Below are 16,729 nucleotides of genomic sequence, written 5' to 3'. Positions count from 1 at the left end.
AGGCGGCGGAGGCGGAGGACACGGGGCTCGGTCGGCTGGAGGAGTGAGGGAGGTCGGGCGGTGACCTTTCGCGCGTCGTGGCGCGGTTAATGTCAGGGCCGTGCCCGCGCTGGCCTTGTCATGCCGCCGGGGTGTGCGGGCAGCTGGGTTGGCGGAACAACACAACTCGATTATCTCACCGCGTGTATTTCTCTTCGCACCAGAAACAGTAATACAAACAGCTTTCTTCTACCACCCCAACAACGCGAGAGTCAGTTGTACCACGGGTCTTAGGTTCACCGCACATGCCAAGCCCGGCGGCCCACGACTGTGACCCGTCAGCAGCGCGTCTGCTGCGGGCCGGGCCTCGGTGCCGAGCGGCGTTGCGGGCCGGGCCTCGGTACCGAGCGGCGCTCGCCGGGCAGACGGCGGGCCGACAGCAGCGGGCCGGCCGCCGGTCGCCGAGCGACAGCGGACCAGCCGGCTGATGACGCCAGCCGCCGCCAGAGCGGCAGGGTGGCAGGCCAGCAGGGCGGCACCTCGGGATGTCAGCTGACGAGCACAGTCTCCTCCGGCGGAGACAGCGGGCGGCCAGCGGCGGCGGCCGATCAGGGCTGGCCGGCCTCCTCGTCCATCTTGACTCGCTTCTTAGAGGGCGCTAGAAATCGGGCAATGAACGCGTGTGAGGAAACTATGAAGCAACGGTGACAAAAAAGATGAATACTGGTTCAGGACATGATATGTATTTATATATGTATGTATATATATATATATATATATATATATATATATATATATATATATATAAAAGCTCTATGCACATATGCATATATGGTGAATATTTATTTGTCCCCGAGCACAAGCACAGGTAAAAATGTCCCGCTTCTCCAGTTAGCATACGTCGCTGTCTGGCAACCCAAACAAACAAACACACACATCAACTGCCCTGAGGCCCGTCCCACGGCTGCGTTCGGCCGTCTACCGGTCCACACAGACCCACCCAGAGGGTCACACCCTGACCGGCCGCGCCCCAGCGCTCGCGCCCCCGCGCCGCCTCACCATCGCCCGTGAAGTGGGCGGCCGTCTTCAGGCGGAGCGTGTCGACGTCGTCGTCGGCGGCCGCCCACTCCAGCACCAGCCGGCGGCCGTACAGATGGGTAGAGGCGCACAGCGCGGCGAACGCCCTCTGGCGGAGCACGCGTACCGTCACTACGGCACAGTTACACAGCGCCAGTCGGCGACCGTACAGATGGGTGGAGGCGCACAGCGCGGCGAACGCCCTCTGGCGGAGCACACGCGCCGTCACTACGGCACAGTTACACAGCACCAGCCGGCGACCGTACAGGTGGGTGGAGGCGCACAGCGCGGCGAACGCCCTCTGGCGGAGCACGCGTACCGTCAGAACCGCACAGTTACACAGCACCAGTCGGCGACCGTACAGGTGGGTGGAGGCGCACAGCGCGGCGAACGCCCTCTGGCGGAGCACGCGTACCGTCAGAACCGCACAGTTACACAGCACCAGTCGGCGACCGTACAGGTGGGTGGAGGCGCACAGCGCGGCGAACGCCCTCTGGCGGAGCACGCGTACCGTCACTACCGCACAGTTACACAGCACCAACCGGCGACCCTACAGATGGGTGGAGGCGCACAGCGCGGCGAACGCCCTCTGGCGGAGCACACGCGCCGTCACTACCGCACAGTTACACAGCACCAGCCGGCGACCGTACAGGTGGGTGGAGGCGCACAGCGCGGCGAACGCCCTCTGGCGGAGCACGCGTACCGTCAGAACCGCACAGTTACACAGCACCAGCCGGCGACCGTACAGGTGGGTGGAGGCGCACAGCGCGGCGAACGCCCTCTGGCGGAGCACACGTACCGTCACTACCGCACAGTTACACAGCACCAGCCGGCGACCGTACAGGTGGGTGGAGGCGCACAGCGCGGCGAACGCCCTCTGGCGGAGCACACGCGCCGTCACCACCCCGCCGTTACATAGGGACAAGTGACGACTGGGCAGACGGACGCGGGGCAACCGTCCCAGAACAGCGCCTATCAACTCAGGTGACACCACAGGCGGGTGGAGGCTCTCGTACACAGCGGCGGAGGCCGCCTGGAAGACAAGGCACGGAAGCTGCCGCAGTGGCTGCATGGCTCGGCAAGCAGCCGTAGCGCTCTGCCACTGACACAGCGCACGTCTCGGAGTGAGACGGAGCGGATGTCACACAGCACGTGACATGTTTTTCATGCATCTTGGTCCACTGACGTAGGGAAATGCGCGTTTTCAACCTAGTTGCGTTGACGGCGGAGTGGACATGAATGTTTGACATTCGCCTGATACACGCGCGGACTCGCCGCACGGATTAATCCAGGGGCTTACAGGAAACAGAACCGCCAATTACACCAGCCTAATGCCCTGGTCATGAGTGACACACGGAGCCTAGCTGGGGTAAACAACTCAATGGTCAATAATAACTACCAATGCTTCTTTCAGCTCTACCTTAACAAACCATACATTTTCATGAACTGAAGCGCATTAGCCCGCCACGCCGAACCAATAACCCAGCCTCGCTACCGACCGGGTTTCGCTCAGCCCTCTGGCGGTATGACAGCCCGCGCTTCCCCGTGCCGGCGTTACCTCCCGGCCCGGGGCCGCGCGAGCCCGCCCCGTCAGCCCACCTTGGCGTCGGGCCGGCTGGTGAACTCGACGAATGCGAAGCCGCGGTGCGGCCCGGTGCCGAGGCCGGCCATCTTCTGCGGCAGCCGCACGGCCGTCAGCTCGCCGAACGTGCTGCCGGCGGCGAGGAGGCGGCGTTAGAGGGCGGGTCAGCGGGGCCGGGGGAGGGGGGGGGGGGTCGGCTCCGGGTCATGGCCGATCATGGCCGGCGGGGGGGAGCCGTCAGAGCAGGGTGGGTCAGCAGGATCACAACTCGACTCCGGGTCATGGCTGACCATGCCCGGCGGGAGCGGGGGGCGGGCGTCAGAGGGAGGGTCAGCGGGGCGGGGGGGGGGGGCTCGGCTCCGGGTCATGGCCGATCATGGCCGGCGGGGGGAGGGGCGTCAGAGGAGGATCGGGACTCGACTCCGGGTCATGGCTGACCATGCCCGGTGGGGGCGGGGGGGGGGGGGGGCGTCAGAGGGAGGGACAGCGAGGTCGGCGCTCGACTCCGGGTCATACCTGACCACGGCCGGCGGGAGGGGGGGGGGGGTCGTCAGAGGAGGTCAGCAGGGTCAGGACTCGACTCCGGCTTATGGCTGGCCATGGTCGGCGGAAAGGGGATGGGAGAGGGGGGGGGGGGGTCGCGTCAGAGAAGGGCGAGTCAGCAGGGTCAGGGCTCGGCTCCGGGTCATGACTGACCATGGCCGGCGGGTCGGGCACCGTCTGCGTCCGCTGACCAAAGGCCAGGAACAGAGCAGCTCAGTGCACACACTCAGTAACGGACGTGTCATGCCCTCACGGTCCGCAAGACATTACGTTCACGGCACCCAAGAGTCTGGCCGAAAGCGAGGCCAAAACAAACAGCAGTGGGGCACAACGATCACTCACCGGAAAAGCTCCACTATTTCCTTCTTGTTGGCCTGGAACGGAATATTCCGCACCAGAATCTTGGACGACTTCTGTTTGCCACCATCGTGCTTCTTTCGCAGCGACTTTACCTCAGGCCTGCGGCAAAACCCGTCGTTGGACCACTTAAGCAAGCCCACAACACACGAAAGAGCTGTACTGACAAGGCCCTGAGTACAGTAACTACATAACACGCGTACAAGTGTAAACACACTTTAATGCCGAACGAGCTTCAGCCCAAGACTTCCAAGCAGGCATCCGAATAGAGTGAGACCGTGCCCACCAGCGCTGTAAAACCAATCATATGCACATCGCCATCCCGGACCCAGGCCGCGCCCCGCCTGCGGCCGGATGACTCACGCCGTGGTGCGGTTGGAGACCTTGAGCTCGAGCGCGTGGCCGTCCAGCACCACCTGCTGCAGCTCCTTGAGCGCCTTCTTGGCGTGCTTCTTGCGCAGGTAGCTGACGAAGCCGTAGCCCTGCGAGAGCCACTGGTCGGACCGCTTGGGGTCCTTCTTGCGCGACACGACGGCGCTCAGCAGCCGGCCGCATGGCGCAAAGTGCTGGAGGCGGGGGGAGCACGGGTTCAACATGAGACGGCGGCACGCCTGCACGGGGCTCACCGACGCGCCAACTGACATCGCCGCTGCTGCTGGCCCGCGCACCGGTCACACCGCGAGAACTGTTCACAGCATATCTGTATTGATTTGCTCTGAAGGGTCGAGCCGTCGATTCATGGCCAAAAAGAGCTGACATAGATCTGACGTTATTCGGAGTTTCATGGCCAGCTTAAGACATCACGCGCTCTTTGGAGTCTACGCAATTTTTGCAAACAACGCTGGATAGAATGAATCGCAATCGGTGTGAACTGGTGATCGACGCATGTTGTGCTTCGACTCATTTGCTCATTGTTTTGGCAAAATTTGTATGCTTAAAAGGCACCTATCAACGCGTTTTCTCAAAAGGCAACAAGTCTCCACACTGCACAAACGGCAACGCCAACGTCGACTGATTAGCCATACGCGGCGACACGCAGCCTCCAGCGCCGCGGCTACACTGACGTAGATAACGTCGCCAGCGCCGCCGCGCTCACCTCCTTCAGCGTCTGGTCCGAGGTCTCGAAGCTGATGTTCTTGACGAACAGCGTGGCGCCCTCCTCGGGCTCCAGCTCGTCAGTCTCCTCTTCATCGGCCGCCGGCTCCACGGCCGCTGGCTTTTCCCCGTCGTCTCCAGCGTCTGTGCGCAATGAAGAAAACAACTCAAAATGCCAGCTTCCAGCACGAGTCACGCGTGTCCAGGACAAGCTAATGCGACACGCTGCCCTACCACCGTGACATTTCGTCACACGGTTCCACCAGAAACGTAGATCTACTTACGATACGACTGCGATTTACACTGCAAGGTGAGAAGACCTGGCAGGGGGTAACATAGCGCCCCCTGCGGACTCATATCTTCACCAGATTACCATCGATCCTCGCAGGTCCCAGCAGCAGATAGCAGCTGTTTCCAAGACAACTGCAGTGACTTGGTTATGTGGAACACAGATCCTCCATTGCCGTGCATATGTTCAGTTCGGTTAAATAGGAGCCATTGCACGCAGTGAATTGCTGTATGCAGATTCCAGTTAAGTGTTTGGTGAGAAAAAGCAAAACAGAGCAAAGCACGACACAGGCATCCACGATAATTAAGATATTGGCGTGTAGCTACCTTAACACACACATGATTACACCAGGACTTCCGCTGCCGGCCCTCACTGCATTCCAACAACAACAATGATTGCGGCGCGCACTTCCTGGGTAATGGGGAACAGCACCGCAGTTATTACTGCAACGAGCGGCTCGATACAGCAGGCGCGCCCACCGACGACACCACGCTAATACCGCGTGTTTACACAGCACCGCGACGACGAGGCCCACGTACAACACCGCTGTATGCCCAGCAGGCAATATAGCAGATCCCGCCGGCCGCTCCCCACAAACAACCCATCAAGCAAACAGCCGCCGCCGGCATAATGGCACCCAGCGGCGGGCCCGGCCAGGGCCGACACCCGGCAGCAGGCCGGTGGCGGCCACCTCACCTGTGCCGGCCTCCTGCCTGGCCACCGGCTCGCCCAGCGCGTCCACCGGCGCCCACTCCAGGTATAGCGGACCGTTCTTGAAGCGGGTGTAGGCGAGAGCACGGAACCCGACGCGGGCCTCCGACGGCTCGAAGTACTCGATCATGGCTGCCGAGGGAGCGGTGTGTGTTAGGGCGGGGTGGGGGGGGGGGGGGAGGATGGGGCGGGGAGTGGATTAGTTAGCTTAACACTTTTGCACACAACTGGTGCAAAGTGGACTGTTCTGCAGAAACGGCACACTAAATGATCATTAATCCCGATCAATTTGTCAGTTAATTTCAGACACAAGTGGCTCAATTAATGATCCAAACAATTTATATCAGGCTTGTTACTGGCGATCCATGAATCCTGCAACAGCATCAATGATGCCAACACTCTGATCCCCTCACTAATCTCTCATCTTATCATATTAACGCGCTACCTCTTCCACCGATGTGCTAACGAAATCACGGGCGCCCCCCACTGCCGAGTTTCCACCCCCTGACCCGCGATGCCCTTCACTGACCTGTGACGTCACTGGGACCGTCCCCACCTGACCGGTGACCCTCCCCCCACTGACCAGGGACGTCGCCCGGACCATCCCCACCTATGACCGGTGGCCCTCCCCCCACTGACCAGGGACGCCGCCCGGACCGTCCCCACCTATGACCGGTGGCCCTCCCCCCACTGACCAGGGACGCCGCCCGGACCATTCCCACCTATGACCGGTGACCCTCCCCCCACTGACCAGGGACGCCGCCCGGACCGTCCGCGCCCGTGCTCGGTGACTCTCCCCCTCCCCACTGACCGGTGACGCCGCTCGGCGGCAGCACCACGCGGCCCAGCTGGCCGTGGCGTGAGAACATCTCGCGCAGCTGCGCCGGGTCCGTGTGCGCCGGCAGGTTCTTGGCCAGGATAACCGTCTTGCTGCGCTCGGTGGCCGGCCGGGAGAAGGCGTCCAGCCGCACGCCCTGCTCCTCCAGGAACTCCCTGGTCTCGGCGATCAGCTGTGTCTCGCCCAGCGCCAGCCGCACCGCCGCGCTCCCTTTACCGCTGCTGTCCAGCACCTGGCGACAGCCGGCCGCGTGACGTCACCCGATCACGTGACGGCATGACGTCACTCAGACCGCGCGGCCGTCTCCGATGCTGCTTTCCCGTGACCAGCAGCAGCAGGCAGCCGTGTGACGTCATCGAGTCACGTGACAGACGTCACTCTCGTGTTCCCTTCAGACGTTGCCCTGGACACTACCGTTCAGCACATCCGCACAAGTTGGAATAGCTGAGGCGCCCCGTGAAGTAGGCCACAGCGCAGCCAGGGGTCTTATTTTCGAGCATGCTAATCAGCTTTTGTCGCTGGGAACAACAACGACGCTAGACCGGCGCCATGATGTGATCAGATCATATCTGATCGGGATCGGGATCGGGATCGGGATAGGGATCAGGGTCAGGATCAGGATCAGGATCAGGATCAGGATCAGGATCAGGATCAGGATCAGGATCGGGATCGGGATCATGTCTGATCGGGATCGGGATCAGATCTGATCGGGTGATCAGACTCACATCTCGCTTGGCTACGTCGTACTTCTCCGCCATGAGGTCGGCGACGGCGTTCGCCCCGAGAAACATGGCGTTCCAGTTGTGAGCCGATCCGGCCTGCTTCTTCAGCTGCTTCTCCTTCCTCGCCTTGAAGTCTGTGGACGCTGTTGACGGAAAGTGCCGTCAGACCCAACCGATTTGGTGCTGGGGCACTATGCAATACAACAACTTACAAGTGATGCACGACGAGCACAAACCCTGGCAGATTAGTAAAAAGATACGAAAATTCGGCAAAAAAAAACAATTTTCACGCTGCTGCCAATTAGACGAAATGGGTCGGTAACCACTCCCGTAAACCTCCAGCCAGCCTGTTAATGTTTGCCTGAACGCAACAACGTCCAAGTCTTCACAAAGGACTGATAGCCAGAACTCAATCCGATCCACAGCCGGCGCGTCCTTACGCTCGTCCCCGTCCTCGTCCAGCGACTTCTTCAACTTGGCCGGCAGCAGGTGCAGCATGCGGCCCTGGAAGACGGAGCCGTCCAGCGCCGTCATCGCCTGCTGCGCGTTCTCCGGGAACATGAACATGACGAAGGCGAAACCCTTGATCTTGCGGCTGTAGCGGTCCACCGGCAAGTTCACTTCAGTCAGCTTCCCTGCGAACATCAGTGCCCCTTCGGTTGGGTGAATTTTGCGCTGTTTTCGCACAGCGCACCAGAACGGTCACAATCCGCACATATCGCGAACTTAAGGACGCATATATGAAAATGGAAGCTGACACAGTGACTCAAAAGTATTAAAGTAATGGCCCGTTAAAGTAAGCGCATCCAGTCTGATAACTGAATCGCCTGTTTGGTTAGCTCGAGCCTTGCAATCACACCAATAGGTTGTTGCCAGGACTTTGACCTCACTAATCCAGCACAGGAATTCCAATTCAGCGGATTCAATTATGACATTATCAGTTCGGAGTTTTATGCTGAGTTTAACCTTCAGTATACCGGGGGGCACTACTTAAACGACGTCATAGAGCAAACACTGGTCCTATTTTCAATACTCTACTTTTCAATCCGTGCTTATAATCACGAGTGATCTCGTGATCTCCCAAAGTGATCTCGAGATTTTAAGCTCGTGGGATTGATGATCGTGATCAAAAGCACCGCTTGAAACGTCAATCATAGAAAACATAACCAATGTCTGCTCTATAACGTCGTTTAAACAGTCCCCTGGAAAGTGGAAGTCGATAACTTAGCATAAGAAGTCTGAGCTTATATGCCCAACAACCAGAAGCTGAAGGCCTTCTCAGTTATATCAGATGTAATTTTGTTTTGGTCTTTTACGCGAAAGTTATCGGGAAATTTAACGTCATGCAAAGCCACGACATGACCAAGGACGCTCATGACACCGCCTTCACAATCACGTGAGCGCTATTGCCAGGACGCGAAGCCCCACGTATGTGCCATGCAGCGGTCAGACGATCGGCCCTCCACAAATCGGGACGCGGAGGCGGCCATCATATCTGATTCCTGTTAACAACAGCTTAGCCGACACGAGTAGCGTCTCCAGGCGGGTCGTAAATGTACAAATACCGGGAAAGACAACGCCAGTAACATCGAGCCCAGGTGTCGGGACGGACCACTTCACTACAGTCACTCGGCGAGCTCGACCCTGCGACGCCCCCTGCCCGGCGTCGGGGGCCAGCGCGCGGCCTCACTGACCGTACTGCGAGAACAGCTGCTCCAGCTCAGCCTCAGTGACCGTGTAGGCCAGGTTGCGGACGTAGATGCGGCCCGTCTCGGCCACGGGCTCGACGTCGGCCAGCTGGCGCTGCTGCTCCTCCCAGGGTGCCGCTCGGCCGCCGGCGGGCCGCTCCTCCAGCTTCTTCACCTCCAGCCGCCGGCCGTCTGGCGAGCACGCTTCGTCAGGCGGCGCGCATACGCGCGAGCTCGGCACCAGGCGGACTGAGGTCCGATATATGGTGTCGCCAGCTCAGACGGGGCGGAGGGAAGAGCAGCACAATGCCGCGCCCTGCCGTATGCATTGAAGGGTTCATGCCCATCACAACTTTACTTGAGGTTATTTTGGGCCAAGTCATACCAGGGACGCGTCAGAGGAGGCAAAACAAATGATTGTATCGAGCCATGCAATGACCAGCGCCAGCCTGGCATTTTCATGTCGTAACGAAGAGAAACGGTGGAAACGAGGCTGAAATACACGAACCGAGCAAATTGAAGCGCGGTGCTGCAAATGGCGTAGTTACCACACAGATAAGAGTAAAGGGAGAAATGCACTTACTCAAGAACGTCCTGCTCTTATTGAGCGCCAGTTTGAGCTCCTTTTCAGTTTGCAGGCCGATAAAGGCGATGCCCTTCGTTCTGGGCGGGAGTCTGATGGATTTAGGCTTCAGTGGAGCCAAAAATTGGCGAACGTCTTTCTTCTTGGCACTTGATGGAAGTCCGGTGATTTTCGCAGTGAACTTTATCTCAAACTTTCGCACAACGTTCTGTTTGCCAGACGGCTTGGAAACCTTTGAGGCTGCTCCCTTCGACTCATCCTCCGAATCAGTAGCGTCTCCGTCGCTGCCGTCAGATTTCTTTACAATCTTCGATTTCAAGAACTGGAAGACGCGAGATATTGAGATTATTTAAAGCACGAGCGAAGGAACATCGCAAAAAGTAAGAGTGGACAACCACACTTAGAATTCGCCATCGTCATCATTGAGGCTTTGCGGCGCGCTTGGCTGCTGCGGCTGCACGCCGTCGCCTGCCTCTCACCCTGGCAGGAAGGGCGGGCACCGCTGGGAATCGAACCTTGTACCTTTGATTTCCCAGACGCGCAACGCCGAACACGCGCTAACCAGCACACTACCGGTACCCTCCGTGTAAAATTCGACTACTTACATGCATCATAATGAAGCCCGATACCAAACTCTCAGATATCTGAGGTCATAACCGCTGCTCCACCGAGCTCCAGAACACAACCCGTTCCAAAACGACATCCTACCATCGCCTCTGTAACAGCCATCTCTTACGTCCATATCCGACATCTCCCCAGGCGGATGCTGCTCCTCCTCCTGCCGCTCCTCCTCCTCGTCGTCGTCCTCCTGGTCCTCGCCGGCCGAGTCCTGGCCGGGCGCGGTCGGCCGCTGCGGCACGTCGTCCGTCCAGACGGCACGCGGGCCCTTCTCGTGCACGGCCAGGAACTCGCTGAACGAAGGGTCGGCCAGCACCTGACCGCCGGGTTAGCTGTTACCTGCCGCCCACGCGGCGACGCGCGCATCTGGTGGCTGGTCACTCCTCAACGCCGCCCAGCTCTGCGATGGCCGGTTCGATTCGATGCCCAATTGGGATTTTACGTGACCGGTCTCATGCTCACGGCTTCCTCGCCATTAAAAAAGGCTACGTCATGTCAATAGGCGACTGATGATTAACTCCTTAAGCGTGATTGCGCCTTTAGCGTGGGTGGGTGGGTGGGTGGGTGAGTGAGTGAGTGAGTGAGTGAGTGAGTGAGTGAGTGAGTGAGTGAGTGAGTGAGTGAGTGAGTGAGTGAGTGAGTGAGTGAGTGAGTGAGTGAGTGAGTGAGTGAGTGAGTGAGTGAGTGAGTGAGTGAGTGAGTGAGTGAGTGAGTGAGTGAGTGAGTGAGTGAGTGAGTGAGTGAGTGAGTGAGTGAGTGAGTGAGTGAGTGAGTGAGGGAGTGAGTGAGTACATGCATGCGTGCGTGCGTGCGTGCGTGCGTGCGTGCGTCCATGCGTACGTGCGTGCGTGCGTGGTTGGGTGCGTGCGTGTTTCCGTCTGTGCGTGTTTGCGTGAAGGCACATGCTTGCATGTTTGCGTGTGCTTGTGTGTATTAAGCCACTGGCAGAAATTGTGAGGCTCGGTCATAGGAGTCAGCAGCCTGTGCAGCAAGCGTGACTTTTTGCAACTGAGACCCCCTCCCCCCCTAAATAAAAGCAACGGTGTAAGGCGCATGACCTCTTACAACATGCATTTTTCCACCACACTCATCTATTATATAAGTGTTCCAAAATTAAGCACCAGAGCAACCGGTAAACTGCTGCAGGAGGTCCCCGGACAATGCACCGCGTTGGTGTGACGAACGTCGCTATCTTATAGAGCACAGAGACAGCCATTCTATCAGGTGAATGTGAGACCCTACGACCACGTCTATCACACTTTACATGAAACTGACCTCCTCAAACTTGCTTTTAGACTTGGTACCCTTTCCCTTCGACTTCTGTCCATCCTTCGACTTCAGCTGCTTTTCATCTTGTTTAGCAGCCTTGGTGGCCTTTTCTCCATGCAGACGGGCATGTGCCGAACTTCCTGGGGCATACTTACTCCAGGCACGGGGCTTGTCGGCAGACCCTGAAATCATTCAGGGACCATATGGCTATCAAAGGGTGGATGACAACATCAATGTCCATGATGACATTTTACCAGGAATGAAAGTGGCCCATACTGGAAATGAGTGAAAAGCTCTTCTTGGCATTTGCCGATCACCCAACTTAATAATGAGAATAACGCAAAAATTATATCACACTTACATCCACGAGTACATACATCTGAAATGAGTGAAACCTAATGTCATTGCTTGCATGGAATGTTTGCATTGATTCAGTTCTGAGGTTCAAATGATGGACATGACGAATGACCACCTGCACAACTTACCTAGCGAGGCACACTTCTCCACAAGAGCTTTGGTCGCGCCAATGTAAGTGCCATTGAAGAACTCGATGGCAGCGTCAGCTTGCTCTTCGGTCTTGAAGCCGACGAAGGCGAACCCGCGAAACTTGCCCTCCTGCGTGTACTTCAGCTGCACGTCAGTGACGTAACCCTTGGCACTGAATGCCTCCCTCAGCATCTCTTCCGTCACCTGCGTGGAGAGGGCAAGCTCATTGCAAATATGGTACTCCAGGCCGTGACATCATCAATGGTGGCCAGAATTTCAGCCCACATGTGTGCATTTTGGTTTTGTGTTTGTTTTCTGCTGAGGTAGCAAGATAAATTGTAAAGGCTGTGTAAGGACACAGGGGAACTTGATGGGGCTCTTTGATCCATGATAAGGTTCCTAAAGCTTCTTAACCACTTGTGACAGGGTTCTAATTTGGTGATATCATCAAGCCACATTTGTGACTTTTCACACAACTGTTTATTTAACAATAAGACCCTGGCACAATTCAACCCCCACAAAAATTATGAACCCAGGACAGCCAGTGGTGGCTACAGATGCAGAAACACAGATGCATGTCCACATCAACAACACGACAATCTGAATATAATGTCATCAGTACGTTTTGCACAAATGATTCGGGTCTTTTGGTTTCCTTTGGGTCTTTCACTTCCCTAGAACATTTACTGCATGATTTCAGCTAGAAGCGTTATACTTTTCACTGCTTCTACCACCATCTGATCAATGCTGGCAACAAGAGTACCCAATGCCACCAACATTTTATACATTATAGTCCACCTCATTGCCCGTCAACTTCTGGGCCTAACCCACTAAAGGCTCATTGACAAGAATCTGTTGTCTTCTATATCATTGCCTGATCACAAAATTCCAAACAACTAACAAAACTTTATGGCAAAACTTGAAAGTGTTAACATGTTTTAAACTAAACCTTATCTCCTAAAATGGCATTGCTCTCCTGGTCTTGTAGGGCCAGGACCTTCCTAATGAATTGTGCATGGCATTGGGCAGGTCTTAGAGCCACCACTGCAGGACATTCCATCTTACTTCAATGCACATATTTGTGGGAGGATTGCAGAGACTCATAGACAAAATTGTTTAAGGGGACAACTGAATGCAAACATGTAGTGATATGAAAAACACAGCCCTATAATGATTGTGCATATGTGTCATCAAAACAAGAGAGAAAAAGTATGGTTTGGGCTAGCCCCTTTTAAAAATAGTACATTGATGGGTCTTGTAGGATTCTCAACCACCAGCACAACATTTGAGTTTTCAGGCCAACCAACTATTAAGTGCTGGCCTATAATGTAATTAACTGCTGATCCATAACCATAGCCTCAAGCATTTCACTTATAAAAAATACCATCCACAATTGCCTTACCTTCTTTGGCAGGTTTTTGACAATTATTCTTGACATGCTTCTTTCTTTGGAAGTTCAGTTTGGCATGGTAGTTTTGCCTGAAACAAAATCTATATACAGACACCCATACATAAAGATATGTATCAACAAATGATTTCACCAGGCTGGGCTTCTTGACATGCCAAGCCTAGGAACTGCAATCTATTGAACTAATATCCTATGAGATCCGGAGGTCCTCAGCTCATCTAATCATGGACCACCTAAAAATGTCAGAAAGACTTGTTAATCTGGAACTGGTTTGAAGCATGTCACATTTGGGATAACTTCAGGTCAGTTGGATCACAACCCTTGAAACAAAAGTTAAAAGGTAAAAATCCAACATATCACTTCCTGCATGCAAATATCTGATGTGAACCACATAATGATAGACTCTGCTTCAGGTATGAGAAAGCCTTCAGCATACCAAGCAGCATTCCTATTTGCTGCTTTCTTACTGTAGATAATTATCAGCCAGCAGGCCAGACAAAACACTCAATGACTACCACTGACAGGGCACCAGGTACATGCCCAGCACATGCATGAGCTGCCTGATCTTTCCATGTGTTCCTGAAACATACATGTACTAATATCAACAAACACTTCAAATTACATTTCATATGCCACTCAATCAAAGGGTATGCTGGATGAGAGGTTAGCCTCAAAATGTGCAACCATTACCCATAAATCTAAAATTCCTCAGTTCTGAATACAGAGCAATGCCCCAGGGAGTTGTAATCCTAGACCCTCCCAGCACAAACTTAAATCCAAATAATAACCGGTGCCGTATTTCACCATGTTACCGTGAGCCCCAACCACTCGTCATAAGTCTAAAATTTTCGATCAACCCCGAATATGAAGCATTTTTCTGGGAAAGCCGCAATCCTAGACACTGCAAATACGAACCTCAGTTCGAGCACTTACCGGTGCTGTACTTCACCACTTTATTGCGAGCTCCAACTGCAGCAATATGGGGGGGGGGCAGTGTGCAAGTACGACCTCGTAGCGTTTACGATTGCAGGCACGCAGGGCAAACCACGTTACGAACAGCAGAGAGCAGTCAGGGTCTCAAGACCACGCGAATGACCACACCACGCCATATCGTCACAATTGCGCAGTGTTATGATACAATTGTGCACAAACTTTATGCTTCCATATTAATAAAAAAGAAAATCCTAGCATCTCATTCGCAATTCAATCATCTCGTAATGTCGGTTGCGTGAAACTGAAGATCTCTGAGGGAATGCCTCATTTTACGGGAGTGAGAGCGAAACTGAGCGGGCGTAGAGCTTAAGTTATTCAGTCTCTTAACTGACACAATAAGGGAGAGCGTCACTTTTAAGGTCAAAATTTGGTTGCGGAGCGCGTCACGCGCGGGGAATTACAGGCATTGCGATTAACGTCACGGATGAGAGGACTATGTTGAGGCGTGTGGGTGAGACTTAAGCTGAAGGAGATAATCCTATTCTAGAAATCCCATTTTGCTTCAGGTCTGGCCATCTGTATCTGTATATGGAAAAGCCGGTCCACATTCCCTGCGTGGCACGTCGCGCAACACACCGCTGTCGCTGCCATTCCATGAAACGGTTGGATATGCCGTGCGCCGCGGCCGGCCGTTTCAAAAAGGTCTTGGTCCCATTTATAGATTTCCATTGTTCGGGAGGCAGCTGGCTGGCCATGGAATTAAAGTATGGCTTTCCCATTGCTGCCCTGGTCTTGAGCCGTCGCCGTCTTCACTAAGAACACTGCATTGAAGGCCTGTATGGTTCCCAACAACGCTAGGTAGTGTGGGATGGGAAATGAGGCAGTGGCCACGCAAATGCTTAAGTTCGTAAGACGTAGCAACACCATCATCATCTCCAAAAGAGCACGTCAAAGTTTAAGTGGCTACACTCGATATATAATATCGATGAAACAGCGGGACATCAGTTAAGTTGCAGTCAGTAAATTATCTTGCAACGGAGTTTGCATTATTTGAAACTTGACGACTGAGCTGACACTGTCATTGGGCGCAAACCCAACATGACTACATAAATCATCCTGGCAGACGTGAAGGAGACTATTTGTCGGGCCGTCTCGGACTCTCGTCCAGCTTGAGGATCACCATCAAGGAGCTGCAAAACATTGAAGTGTTAGCTCGGAAATGGTCTAGACCCGAAGGCTTGCTAGATATTTCTTTTCATGTGCCCTTATGGGACTGGAGCTACCCTCGGTGTCTATCATGGTTGCCGATGGTTCCTTCATACTCGTAAACGCCAGTGTCTGACTGGTGGATCGCCTACGTTCGTTTGCGAGCACCAGACCCTAGCCCCATGTTCTGTCACGGTCACCAGACCCTAGCTCCCTGCTCTGTCACGGTCACCAGACCCTAGCTCTCTGTTTTGTCACGGGCAACAGGTCCTAGCTCCCAGTTCTGTCATGGTCACCAGACATTGGCTCCCGGTTCTCATCGACTTTATTCGTATAATGTATAATATACTTATAGATTATACTAACACCAGACCCTGAGGCCTCGTTGCCCCTGTTTTTTCGCACACATCAAGCCCTGGTTCTTGATTCTTGCCGATTTCTTCATAAGAAACCCGGCTAAGGTGCTTTGTTTTCATTTGTTGGTCTTCGCAACAACAGAGCGCGTATTCTGATTTATACCGGTTCTTGAAAAAACTAAGTAAACCTCGTTCTTGGTTCCAATTGTTTATCCTCAAAATACCAGATCCTGACAAAGCCAGCCTGGGTAGCTAAGAAGCTTTTGTTTCATCAGCTATGCTAGCCATTTTCAAGATAGCACTGATAAGCGGGGATCTATTTCAATATATAATCTGAAAGGCACGAAAACAGGATAAGCAAGAAAAACACCTTCAAGCCAATGGCACGGTTGTTTACACCCTCATGGACGAGCATATTGGTGACATTACGTTTGCAATGTTGTGCCACAGTACCGAATGATATGGCACCACAAACGTGCAAAGACGGGAAGGGACATGAAGGAAAAAACTTCCGAAACAAAAGAATATATCCTTTTTTGACAGTAATCCTTTCTGAAAGATTTATTGGTTCCACCTCTGCTTATCCCGGCTTCCGTCAATTTCAGATTTAGTACGAAAGTAAGTCCGTGTCTAATAATGGCCAGCGAGAAAATGGCCACCATGTGAAACAAAACTTAGGCGAGATATGTTAGAGTGCAGCACGTGGATACCTACTGGATCCTCACACAAATCCAGGTAAGCTCCTTCTCCTCGTCGTTGCCGCTGATATCACTATATACTGGATACTGCTTCTTGCCGGATCTCTCGGATTGATGTCAGACTTGTGGCTAGTTGTTGTTGGTTCCGTTGGAACAAGCCATTGCTGGTTCTCTCGCCACAATGTGTTGATGACTTTGCCCCCGTGCTGGATCTCGATCGTGCTACCAAACTATCTCCCGGGTTCTTTCTGGTTTTGGAACCAGAGACCAGCTTACGCGAACAAATCTTGG

At 54.4% G+C, this 16,729-nt stretch overlaps 1 protein-coding gene across 1 annotated transcript; it reads right to left on the bottom strand.

The window, feature by feature from the left end:
- Nucleotides 1-170: 170 nt before the first annotated feature.
- On the bottom strand, nt 171-14,322 carry LOC119091721 (putative RNA-binding protein 19). Its single transcript, XM_037214564.1, has 17 exons — nt 14,179-14,322; nt 13,240-13,316; nt 11,837-12,041; nt 11,358-11,533; nt 10,201-10,398; nt 9,465-9,786; nt 8,888-9,073; nt 7,634-7,828; nt 7,197-7,336; nt 6,445-6,703; nt 5,619-5,765; nt 4,635-4,777; nt 3,902-4,104; nt 3,524-3,640; nt 2,656-2,767; nt 1,039-1,165; nt 171-637 (listed from the first exon to the last, which is right to left on the bottom strand). The coding sequence occupies exons 2-17, from the start codon at nt 13,273-13,275 to the stop codon at nt 588-590; spliced, it is 2,616 nt and encodes an 871-aa protein (XP_037070459.1). The 5' UTR covers nt 13,276-13,316; nt 14,179-14,322; the 3' UTR covers nt 171-587.
- Nucleotides 14,323-16,729: the final 2,407 nt, after the last annotated feature.

This window comes from Pollicipes pollicipes, unplaced genomic scaffold (genome assembly GCF_011947565.3).
Source record: "Pollicipes pollicipes isolate AB1234 unplaced genomic scaffold, Ppol_2.1 Scaffold_3447;HRSCAF=4054_pilon_pilon_pilon, whole genome shotgun sequence".
In the NCBI taxonomy this organism is placed as follows: domain Eukaryota; kingdom Metazoa; phylum Arthropoda; class Thecostraca; order Pollicipedomorpha; family Pollicipedidae; genus Pollicipes; species Pollicipes pollicipes.
Note: the sequence above shows the minus strand (reverse complement) of the source record. Positions and strands in the feature narration are given on the sequence as shown.

Bases quoted from the DNA above. Each gene is read 5' to 3' on its own strand.
- LOC119091721 (XM_037214564.1), bottom strand. From the start codon at position 13,275: ATGTCAAGAATAATTGTCAAAAACCTGCCAAAGAAG. The intron at 7,337-7,633 runs GTAAGGACGCGC...TTCCGTCAACAG, and splicing joins GGACGAGGACGGGGACGAGC to CGTCCACAGACTTCAAGGCG. The intron at 4,105-4,634 runs GTGAGCGCGGCG...CCCCGCCTCCAG, and splicing joins CGGACCAGACGCTGAAGGAG to CACTTTGCGCCATGCGGCCG.